Raw genomic sequence first — 12,760 nt, 5'->3', positions numbered from 1 at the left:
CTAACTAGAGTAATCAGTTGAGATGGGCTATAATCAGCAGGAGAAAAGAAAACTTTTGTAGTGATAATCAGGATGGCCCATTTCCAACAGTTGACAAGAAGGTGTAAGTAACAGTAGGCAGGGCCGACTCCAGGGTTTTTGCCGCCCCAAGCAGTGAGGGGAAAAAAAAAAAGCCACAATCGCAATCGGTGGCAGCTCCACCACACCACTTTCTTCTTCTTCAGCGGCAATTCGGCGGCAGGTCCTTCCCTCCGAGAGGGACCGAGGGACCCGCCGCCAAATTGATGCCGAAGAGCCCGATGTACTGCCCCTTCCCCTTAGCCACCCCAAGCACCTGCTTTGCCCTGACAGTAGGGGAAAAAAATTAGCATGGGGAAATAGGTTTTACTTTGTGTAATGGCCCATCCACTCCCAGTCTTTATTCAAGAGTAATTTAATGGTGTCCAGTTTTCAAATTAATTCCAATACTGCGGCTACTCGTTGGAATCTGTTTTTGAAGTTTTTTGTTCGAGTATTGCAACTTTGAGGTCTGTAATTGAGTGACCAAGGAGGTTGCAGTGTTCTCTAACTGGTTTTTGAATGTTACAATTCTTGATATCTGATTTGTGTCCATTTATTCTTTTGCGTTGTGACTGTCCGGTTTGGCCAATGTACATGGCAGAGGGGCATTGCTGGCACATGATGGCATATATCACATTGGTAGATGTGGGGGTGAAATTTGCAAACTGCACACTGTTGAATTAGGCTTGAATAAAGACTGGGAGTGGATGGGTCATTACACAAAGTAGAACTATTTCCCCATGCTAATTCCCCCCTCCTCCCCAATGTTACTCACACCTTCTTGTCACCTGTTGGAAATGGGCCATCCTGATTAACACTACAAAAGTTTTTTTTCTCTTGCTGATTATAGCCCACCTCAACAGATTACTCTCATTATAGTTAGTATAGCAACACCTGTTGTTTCATGTCCTCTGTGTATATATATCTTGCTACTGTATTTTCCCCTGCATGCATCTGATGAAGTGGGTTTTCACCTACGAAAGCTTATGCTCAAATAAATTTATTAGTCTCTAAGGTACCACAAATACTCTTCGTTCTTTTTGCTGATACAGACTAACACGGTGACCACTCCGAAACCTTTCACAATTAAAAAATGGATAGTAAGGAAGAGGTAATGCATAGGAGGCTAGTCTTCGTGAGCAATGGACTGATCAGCTTTTAGCTCCTGGATCATGTTTTTTTTTTAAACTCTATTTGGTTTCAATCAGTTTAGCTAGTTTTAAATGGTAGCCACCTAACGAGATGATGGTTGTAGAGCTTGCTCATAATAGTAGGGATTCCACAACAGGTAACATAAAGTGCATCTTGCCCTTTTCCTCTGAGGCATGGACAGCCATGTGTTTAAAGGCAGCGCCATATGATGTCAGCAGGTTGGGATTTGTGTGAACCCCTTTCTTCAGTTTCCTTTTCAGCTGGAGTTTTTGGGTTTGAACAATTTCAGCTGCATTTTGCTCCGCGTTTGGGAAGTAGACATGAGCCTGAACCAAAACCATAGAGGGGGATTCCAGTTCAAGCCTTTGCATCTGCGGCTTATCTTTGCCAAGTTTTGAATCAAAACTAGGTGAAACAACTGACTGTTGTGTGGTTTCCACCTAAAATGTAGCGCCATATTACACACAACTTTACTTCTGCTCACCTGAGGCTTGGCCCAGCTTGGCTGAAATTGGACCCTGTTTCGACAAAAGGTTCACAAGTCTGGCCTGAATTTCAGGTTTGTAACTAAACCAGGTGAAGGTTCACACAGCTCTGGTGAAGGAGTCCGTCTCCTACCTAGTAAACAGAAATTAGCAGGGAGGGGGCGGATTTTCAGAAGTAACAGTGAGGTCATGGTTTTGTCAGGGGGACTTCCCAGTGGCACTTGAAGAACACTGCTGGGACGAACCAGAATCTTTATTTCCATTTGCTTTAGTAGATACAGCACTGTACTGTAGCTGGCTTTATAGCTGGCAAGTTGGACGAACTCCTTGGACGTGCTGTTTGTTTACTGGTATAATATTTAGTGCAGACCCTGCTGTGACATTCCATTGTGCTTCTGAGATGAAGCCTACGGGTACCCAACCAAGCGCTCATGTCATAGTGATAATAAACTCATAAAGACTAGTGAAGAGTTACCAAGCAGGAACTTGAGTGAGCTTGTTGGGGGTCACTAGAAATAAGGTGAGTCACTGAAACTTTTGTCTCATCACTTGGTAGCGAAAAAACATATTCTTGGAACCCAACAGGTTAATAGGTGAATCCCGCAAGAACATGGGATACAGCAGTTATGCTTTATCAGCTCATTCCTATGGGGTGCTGAGTTGTTGCTGTGGACCTCAGTGGAGTTAAGAGCCTCCAGCACCTTTGCGCTTCAGGATTTCAGCATTGACCCTGCCAATTTTAAAAAAATCTTTTTAAATGCTCAGTGCTCTAAATGCTTTGACTTTTTCTTAGATAGGTACTTTGAGTGAAGACAGAGAGGGCCTGATTTTGATCTCAGATGGGTGTAAATCAGGAACAACTCCATTAATTGCAATGGAGTTGCACTGGTGCAAAACTGGAATAAATGATGTCAGCATTGGGGTTACAGCTTCCACATGTACAAGAGCAAAGGGTTGATATAGGAGAAGGCTCCATTTAAAATCAAAAGGCCTGATTCTCCTCTCAGCTTTTACAGAGATGTAACTGCAATAAATGAGAAGAGAATTAAGTCCCAAACTTTCCTTAGAACTCTTCAGGGATAACCAGTGACTAGAGAATGAAAGACAGGAGAGAGGTGCTTGTAGGGAACCCTGTGAGCACTGTGTACCCTAGATATTTGGGGTCCAAAGTAGAAGATCCATACATGGAGAGACTGCACATTTTGGCCTTTTAACTGTTTTATTTTTGTTTTCGTGATTTTTGGCCACCTGTTCCCCAGCAGGCCTAGGACTTTGCCCCTCATGCCCCATGCTGGGGACATAGAGAGGGAAGATCTCTTATCTCTGAGAATGAGCCCATTTTTAAAGTACAATTTTAATGCATTTTTGATTGGAGATTAACTTTGTCCTTTTGAAGTGATCATCCTTTAAAAAGACATTTTCAAATGTCCATTTGCGGGTTAGTCAATAGTTGGGGTGGAGGGAGGGTTTAAGTGAGCTGGAAGATTTCTCTGCATCTTTCCTGCTCCTACTAAAAATTCAATGTCTGGAAAGCTAGCCTTCTAGTTAGAGACTAAAGAAGCTCAATCTACTTAGGGCATGTCTACACTTACCTCCAGAGTGATCGAGCCACCGGGGTTGATTTATTGCGTCGAGAGAAGACACGATAAATTGACTGCCGAGCGCTCTCCCTTCGACTCTGGTACTCCACTGGAGTGAGAAATGTAGACGGAGTCGACAGGAGAGTAGGAGCATTTGACCTACCACAGTGAAGACACTGTGGTAAGTAGCTCTAAGTACGTCGACTTCAGCTACGCTATTTTCGTAGCTGAAGTTGCATAATTTAGACCGACTTAGCTTGCCCGCCCACCCCTAGTGTAGACCAGGCCTTAGTTTATCAAGAAGAAGATTGAGAGGTGATTTAGTCATGGTCTGCAAGTACACTGATGGAAGTGATTGCTGATAACAGAGAGGGTTCCTTAACGTAGCAGACAAAGCCAAGATCCAGTGTCTGGAAGCTGACACTAGACAAATTCAGACTAGAGATTAAAAGCATGTTTTTCACAGTGAGGGTAATAATTGGAACAATCTACCTAGGGATATGGTGGATTCCCCATCGTCTGCAGTCTTTAAATCATGACTGGGTGTCTCTCTAAAAGAAATGCTCTAGCTCAGTCAGAAGTTATGGGCTTGATGCAGGAACCTCTTAGCGAAATTCTATGGTTTGTGTTAAAGCCGGAGATCGGATTAGATGATCACAATGGCCCTGTTTGGTCATAAATGAATCCATGAAACTTACAAATGTCCAAAAGCTTAAAAGGTCTCTCTCCTGCCACTCCTATAACTGCACTCCTCTGTGTGTACAGCGTGTGTAGTGGTCTTCTCATAGCTCTCTGGTCAAGGATATGGACTTTTGAGATGTCCCTTGATATGGCTGTCTTCATTGCTTAAATAGGAAATGCTGAAATGCAGCAAGAATTCTGAAGGCACGGCCGAATTGGAAGAGGCGCTGGCCACAATGCTTGATATCATCAAGTCAGTGAATGATTCCATGCATCAAATAGCCATCACGGGATATGAGGTATTATTATTATTTATTATTTGTATTATGTATTATTTGTATTATTAGTCATGGACTGGGCAATGTTCCAACCAGATCCAATCATGACATACACACCACTGTTGCATGTTGCAGGCATCCAGATTTCTGATCTCTAACTCAGAGCCTGCCCAGGTGACAGGTCTCTGACAGAAAGACACAGGATGAGATGTAGCAGTGATCAAATATAAATGACAAAATTTCAACTGAGCAATATGTGCAGGAGGTGGGGGTAGGGGATATGACAGCAGGATGCAGCTCCTTTGAGCAATGAGTTTGACACTGAAGTTTGTACATGGGAAGAAGCAGGCTTGACTGGTCCAGAATAAGGTAGTGGTTGAAAATTGTATGTGACCCCAGTACAGACCCCCAAAATCCCAAGGCACTAGCTATGGGCCAGGAAAAGCTGGTTGGTGTATAAATTGGGCAATAGAAGCCTACACTGAAATATATTGATGACAACAGTAGTAGCAGTGCAAATCAGTGGTAACTGCAGTGAAGTCAGCTGAGTTACATCAGGGATGAATGTATCGGGGGTAGCCATGTTAGTCTGGATCAGTAAAAGCAGCCAAGAATCCTGTGGCACCTTATAGACTAACAGACGTTTTGGAGCATGAGCTTTGCATATGCATCTGACCAAGTGAGTATTCACCCACAAAAGCTCATGCTCCAGAACGTCTGTTGGTCTATAAGGTGCCACAGGACTCTTGGTCGCTTTTTATCAGGGATGAATGTGACCCTCATCTACAAAGAGAAATGAGTCGCTGATTAAGAGGTAGCAGTGATTACCGCATGAGAAAAGAATGACTATTAAAAGAACGACTTTAAATAACGCAGTGTTAGACCCGTGTGGACTGATGGGGATGTGCTCATCATTTAGAAATATCAGAAGGATGTAAAGACTAAGGAAGAATTTATTTAGTCTGGTTCAAGCAATTTATAAGTAGGAATAATGGAATGGACATTAAAGTAAAATTTAGGCTGAATGTCAGGAAAAACTGTGTTGGGAAGCTATGTTGAGTTGGGGAATAGTCTCCAAAAGGAAGTGTGGAAAGCCTATTAGTGTCATGTATAATGGGACAAAACACCGGAGAATATTCTGTAATATCTGGATCAGAAAAGTAATCTTTCATTGTGCGACAGGATGGACTAGGTTCTTAACATGCCTTTAACAATTTCCAATTTCTAGGATTCTGTGATTCATAATATATCACCAATTATATATGTATCTGGGAGCTAAGAGCACTAGATGAGATTGTAATGAATTAGCTAATAGGTAGAAACCTACGGTCAATGCTGCTCTTTACAGGATGGAATTAGAACTGCCCAGCGTGTGTCATAGATAATGTCCTGTCAACACCTAATGGACATGCTCCTTTAGCTCATGTAGTGGAGCAAATGCTTGTGGAACAGGAGGATCTGAGTGCTAACCCTGCGGTTGCAAAAAGTTTTAAGTTGGCCAGGGTGTGTACAAGGTGGAGCAACAATACTGAAGTTCTGCCTTGCTGTGGATTTGTTACAATAGTAGCAAACACATACACTATATAATAATGTCTCTTCCCCACTGTACAAAGGACTAGCACTAAGCCTATGCACTGTTTAAGTCCCACATAAGCCCTCAAAGCCTGAAGGACTTCAATGATGCCTTGTGTGGCCCTGGGCATGGGTGAATTTCACCCAGTATCAGTTGATTAACAGATCTCAGCTCATTGTTGAGCAATTAGAATAGGAATAGTTTCTAATTACTGTACTGTAGTAGTCATCTTTGTTCTGAAAGACAACATTGACATGAATAACAAAATGGGAATTCTGTGGCATCTTATAGACTAACAAACATATTGGAGCATGAGCTTTCGTGGGTGAATACAAATTTGACACCATCAGCTCAGGATTGAACAAAGACTGTGAATGGCTTGCCAATTACAGAACCAGTTTCTCCTCTCTTGGTTTTCACACCTCAACTGCTAGAACAGGGCCTCATCCTCCCTGATTGAACTGACCTCGTTATCTCTAGCTTGCTTGCTAGCACACATATATATACCTGCCCCTGATATTTCCATTACATGCATCTGAGGAAGTGGGTATTCACCCACGAAAGCTCATGCTCCAAAACGTCTGTTAGTCTATAAGGTGCCACAGGATTCTTTGCTGCTTTTACAGATCCAGACTAACACGGCTACCCTCTGATACTTCACTTCATCGGATGCACCCACGAAAGCTCATGCTCCAATATGTCTGTTAGCCTATAAGGTGCCACAGAACTCTTTGCCTCTTTTACAGATCCAGACTAACACAGGGCCGCCCAGAGGGGGGGGGGCAAGAGGGGCAATTTGCCCCGGGCTCCGCAGGGGCCCCCACGAGAGTTTTTCGGGGCCCCTGGAGCGGGGTCCTTCACTTGCTCCAGGGGCCTGGAAAACTCTTGCGGGGTTGGGCCCCAGAGCTTCTTCTGCTCCCGGTCTTTGCCGGCGGGGGGGTCCTTCTGCTCCGGGGGGAAGGACCCCCCGCCAGCGAATTACTGCCGAAGCGGGACCTGCCGCTGAAGTGCAAACCGGTCTTTGGCGGTAATTCAGCGGTGGGGGGCCCTTCTGTTCCGGGACCCGCCGCCGAAGTGCCCTGAAGACCCGCGGCAGGGGTCCCCTGCCACCGAATTACTGCCGAAGAACGGGCTGCACTTCGGCGGCGGGTCCCGCTTCGGTGGTAATTCGCCGGCGGAGGGCCCCCGCCACAGGTCTTCGGGGCACTTCTGTGGTGGGTCCCAGAACGGAAGGGCCCCCCGCCGCCGAACAGGGCCGGCTCTAGACATTTCGCCGCACGGGGGGCGCCCTGCCGCTTGCCGGTCCTGTGGCTCCGGTGGACCTCCTGCAGGCATGGCTGCGGATGCTCCACCGGAGCCACGGGACCAGAGGACCCTCTGCAGGACGCCTGCGGGAGGTCCACTGGAACCGCCTGCCGCCGATGGCCCCAGGCCCCTGGAATCCTCTGGGCGGCCCTGGACTAACACGGTTACGCCTCTGATATTTAAAATGGGAATTGCCCCTCCTCCTGCTGTATATAAGTTGAAGTTTTCCAGGGTAATTTATATTTAGTTATGGATTTCTCCTACATTACTGGAGCTGGAGACACCCAATGTATTCAGATTTGTTGATTGAAAAACTACCTCTGAATTAGTTTGTTAATTATAAGATTTCTCTAGCAACCAGCTGCAGATCTGATGTTTTGTTATATGTCTCTCCTTTGCAAACTGAAAGGGTGATTTTAAAATAGGTTTCAATACTGAATTGTGTTCTGACTGGACAAATAAATATATTACATAACTTTTGAATCTGCATTGGAAGAGCTATATAATCTGTGACAGCAGCCTGTGGAAGGGGACTTGCATCTTTTCCATCATTCTAATTTTGTTTTAGGATTTAAAGGGACTCTATCAGATTCATCATTCATATCATGATTAAATATACAGGGCTAGATTCTGAGGCCATCTGTTCAGTGGAGCTACCAGTTAACTCCAGCAGAGCATTTTGTCCATATATACTTAAATAATGCTATTAATAACACTTTAGATCAGGGATCGGCAACCTTTGGCACGTGGCCTGTCAAGGAAATCTGCTGGCGGGCTGGGACGGTTTGTTTACCAGCAGTGTCCACAGGTTTGGCTGATCGCAGCTCCCACTGACCCCGGTACACTGTTCTAGGCCAATAGGGGCTGTGGCCCACGCCGCTTCACACAGCTCCCATTGGTCTGGAACGGAGAACCACAGCCAGTGGGAGCTGCAATCAGCCAAACCTGCAGATGCTGCAGGTAAACAAACTGTCCTGGCCCGCCAGCGGATTTCCCTGACAGGCCATGTGCCAAAGGTTGCCGATCCCTGTCTTAGATTATTAAAATTGAATGGTAAAATGATTTTTAAAAATCATTTATGCTGTTCGTTTACTTTTTGTATTTCTCTGAAATAGAAAATGACAACTGACCTGCTCAGTTTTACTTTTGAATGGTAAATTTCATTTTCACATTTTCGTACACTATGGACTTGTTTCTGTTCCCATTGAAGCCACTCACTTTAACAACATATTGCTAGAAGTTCAGGATGTGAACAGTGTCTGGGAACATTTTGGGGTTTGTGAAAAGCTGTTTCCATTGCAGTAAAATAAAAAAACTGGACACATCTCTACTGGCTTCAGCTTTTGCAAAACCTGTAACAAAATCTTATTTTGGGGATCAGATTTGACCTGAGGCAGCTGCTCAAACTGAGTTGGTTATTTTTCGTTGTAACTTTTTGAAGTTACAACCCTCTCAAATCCCTACAGCGGTACTCAGTGACTGCAGTGGCACCTGGTGGAACTGTGACACTGTTGAATCTGCTGCATTTGTCTACTATATATAATATTGAAAGAATGAAGACTTTAGTTGTGTCAGTGTAAAAGACAGGGATTTCCTTGAGTTCTTGTATTTTACTCTTCACTTTTCAAGGGGGGAAGAGATTCTCCTACAATGACCCATGTCTCAGGGGCATTGGCTTGTGAAAGGCTCTCCAAACCATAGGAGCAATGGCTGAACCTCACCAGGTTCACATGTCTGGGTTGGATGAGCATCCAAAAGTTCAGATGCTTGTACAATCTGTCAGAACCTCGAGGGTCTGCAAAACTGGATTGGCAATCTCATGGGAACAGCATTTCTGATTACTTTTCCAGTTTGCACAGTACTTCTGGTCCAGCCTAAAAAGAGAGGATTGGCATTTCTACTGTCTTAGCCTAATTTAAATGTAGGTACTACCATTCTATCTCCTGAAATTCCCTCTGTCACTTTTACGTATGCACTATTTTTCTTTGCTCTATAAAATGCTGCAGCGTGTGGAAGGGTTGGGATGGGTGGGGCTACTGTACAGGCAACTGACATCCCTTCCCTGACATTGACGCGATCTGTGAATGGAAAGACCACTTCCTCACGCACATGAATTGTGGGGACATGATCTAATTTGCATATTCTTGTCTCTGAATCTCATGTCAAATTTACACCTGTGAATTCAACTAACACCTCTTTCACACCTCCACTTATGTATTTGCCCCAAGCTCTTGCAGGGAATTGCACCAAACCCACATGCTATCCCTGAGGGCTAGAATACTTGTATTTGCTTCCTTGAGCGAGCTAAAAATTGTGTGTAAAGTCTCACAGGTAGCCAGCCACGATGGCCGCAACGTAGCCATACAAGATCTGTGTTGACAACACTTCTAAAGGGGCTCATGCGTGCTTATTTATTGGAGATAAGTTGTGGAATAAATTGCACTCAATAAATTCATTCCCAATACGCCCTTTTCAGATAGTAGGCTCTGATAACTAGTGAGAACTGCAGGGCCAACACCTCCCACCTCTAGTCAAACCGTTCCCCGATTTGAGATGGGACTCTTCAAGCACACAGCTGTGGTAGACATGCCTAGTTGGCCTGGTCTAGCGTGCTTTTTGAGGGTGGCATTATCCCAATAAAGCAACAGGTTTGAGCCCTTGACTTGTGTAGATTATTCTACTTTTTGGTGATCTGCATGTGCATAGCTGAGGGGCAGAACTCCTGTGTAAGAAGCTGCTGGAATCTAAACATCTATTAGGAAGCCATCATGGAAAGATTACTTGCAGGCTGATGGTTGGGAGAACAGAAATGTTCAGAAGCATTTCTTGTTACTGGATTGCCCTTTGCATAAAAACTTGACCCTGCAGATTAAGTATACTCTCTGCGTGGCAGTGAGATGCAATGGTAGTTCAACCATATCTCCAATCTTCCATAAACAAGAGACACGATGTCCTGTAGTATCAGGAAATAATTGCATTTCAGAATGAAATCACGCACCCCAAACAAGCTCCGTTAGGCGCAGTCCATCTGCTGAGCAACACAGGTGCCCATGAACACTTTGCCCTGTGCTCCCCTCTCTTCATTGGCTCCCCATTGAAGACATGGAGTTCAAGGTTTCTGTGCTGATATTCAAAGCCTTCTGTGGGATTGGGCCAAGAGATCTCAGATATCGCCTCTCTCTTGGCACCATGATCAATGTTACCAAAAATTAAGCACCTCCATTGCAAACCAGTGCCCCGGTCCTGCAATTGACTCCCTGTACAAGTTTTAGGATTGGGACCAAAACTTATCCGTGTCAAAGGAATCGTTGCTTGTTCTATAATCCTGTATCACGGATACAAATTAAAAGAAGCAACGAGGAGTCCTAAGATGCCATATGGACTCCTTGTTGTTTTACTGATACAGACTGATACAGCTACCACTCTGAAACCAGATACAAATTACTCCTTATAAAATAGTTTGCAGGTATAATGGGTCCCTTCTCTGTTTCTTAATGTCCATTAACGCGTAACTTTGACACTCCTTTCACCCATTTTACTCCGACACTCTTTAGTACTAAAATATTTTACACATCTTGTGCTCCTAGGGTCTGATCCAAAGTCAATTATAGTTGATACAGATACTCCCCCATTGACATGGGTAGGCTTTGGATCAGGCTCTTAAAGCAGGTCTGATGCTTATTCTCGCTCTCTCTGGTACGTATCTGGCGCCCATCCCCATAGTATCTGAGCACCTCACAATCTTTAATGTATTTATCCTTGCACACCCCTCTGAGATGGGGCAGGGCTTTTATCCCCTGGGCTACAGATGGAAAACTGAGGCACAGAGAGACTAAGGGCCAGAATCCAGGCACCCAGAGATGCAGATAGGCAGGTGAAAAACTTTACACATCTGGCCCTACCTGACATACCCAGGTCAGCCTGGATGTCTGTGGCAGAGCAGGAATTGGACCATGGTCTCCCACGGTACAGGCCCGTGCTCAGATTACTGGACACTAATGATACATCTACACTGTCCCGCAGTTCAGACTATGGGTAGGAATAGCAGTGCACACCAAAGTGCTGCCCTGTAACTCCCCTGCGTGGCTGTGGTGGGTATGGACTGAAAGGTTCCTCTTCAAACAGGGTTACATCAGCGCGAGCTAGGAACCATTTAGTTTGCACAGGTGAGTTACTGCGCAGCACTTGGAGGCACACTGGTGTTCAGTCCCCCGATGGTGCATACGGCGGGGCAGTGTAGACAAGCCCTAAGGCCCCTTAACACTGCTCTGGAGGGGAGGGATGTTGGAGCCCAGATTGTCATTTTTTGATAGAGGCAGCTTCTCCCTCTCATCAAACTCCTGCAGCTCTGCCAGACTGGGGCTCTTGTCTGATGACTCCCAGAAGTCCCTCAGAGAGGCCGGAGCTGATTGTCTTAACTAGGAGGGATGCGACCTAGATGTTGTGGGCATGGAAAATGGCAGGGGGAATGGATAAGTGAGGGAGCCTGTCAGCTGATCCCGGGGAGTCTCTCTAGGGAACCCAGTTTTCTCCTGACTGGTCCCTTTTAATGCACCTACACTTAGACCAGTCCTTAAATTCTTAACTTAAATTGAGTCTATCATCCCTTAAACTCCAGGGCTGGCAGGCCTCCTTTGTCTCCGTGTCAGTGTCTTAGAGGCAGCCTGGCTGGGGAACCTTGCCCCTCTGCTATCCCATTCTGTTCTCCCTCCTGTGTAGCCGGTCTTGTTTTCTTTATTGGTCATAGCTGTGGGTGCATGTCTCCATGACCGGCCATTCTTGAAGCTGTGTTGGAGTGTGGTCAGTCTGGCCACCTGTAAGCAGGGCAGTTGCTCCTGTCCCTTCTGCCTATGCCCAGTATTGGGCTTGTGAACCCTTTTATGAGCCACAGAGGTTACGGCTGGGGAGTAGATCTGGACAGTGAAGCACGCAGCTGACTCTTTAGCCCTGGCTGCACGCTGATTCCGAGCGCCCTAGATAGCCCAGTGCTGTGGCCCACAATGGGGACCTTTGGTTCCCTAGTCACACCCATCAATCCTTTGATTTTAACTGGGGAAAATGAATCTGCCCTCCATTTTTCTGGTTTGAACGTCACCCATGTGAAAACCCTTCTTTTCCCCACTCTTGTCCGACAGGGTGACGTGCATGAGCTTGGCAAGCTGCTGATGCAGGGCTCGTTCAACGTCTGGACTGATCACAAGAAGGGCCATAGCAAGGTGAAGGACTTGGCTAGGTTCAAACCGATGCAGAGGCACCTCTTTCTCTACACAAAGATCCTGCTCTTCTGCAAGAAACGGGATGAAAACACGGACGGCCATGAGAAGTCTCCTTCATACAGCTTTAAGAATTCTTTAAAGGTAACGTGCATGGTAGAGAAGGAGAGGAGAGGTACATATCCGCTACTGAAGCAAGTTTAAAATAGCATGGAGGTGGACGTTTTAAAGACAAGATTAGAAGTATGAATGACCTTTTCTATGGAGGCAAGTTGAATAAGGCAGGAGCTCTGGGAATGATCTCATTTTTAATTGAGTGAAACACCAGTTGGAGATGGGCCAATGAACCCTGGAACTTCAGGCATCTTTGAAATCCAAACTTAGGTCTGGCTCTGAATTTTTTCATCTGGATCTGAATTTTCGTCTGAACTCC

The 12,760-nt window shown here is 45.4% G+C and overlaps 1 protein-coding gene across 5 annotated transcripts in view; it reads left to right on the top strand.

The window, feature by feature from the left end:
• MCF2L2 (MCF.2 cell line derived transforming sequence-like 2) overlaps positions 1-12,760 on the top strand; it is a 302,991-nt gene that overhangs the window by 259,462 nt on the left and 30,769 nt on the right. For all 5 annotated transcript variants that reach the window (XM_050964264.1, XM_050964267.1, XM_050964266.1 and 2 more), the window contains exons 21-22: positions 4,132-4,257; positions 12,250-12,471. In XM_050964264.1, coding sequence (XP_050820221.1) covers positions 4,132-4,257; positions 12,250-12,471 — 348 coding nt within the window. The remainder of the gene's footprint in view (positions 1-4,131; positions 4,258-12,249; positions 12,472-12,760) is intronic.

Source organism: Gopherus flavomarginatus, chromosome 8 (assembly GCF_025201925.1).
Source record: "Gopherus flavomarginatus isolate rGopFla2 chromosome 8, rGopFla2.mat.asm, whole genome shotgun sequence".
Lineage (NCBI taxonomy): Eukaryota > Metazoa > Chordata > Testudines > Testudinidae > Gopherus > Gopherus flavomarginatus.
This window is presented reverse-complemented; position numbering and strand designations above follow the sequence as displayed.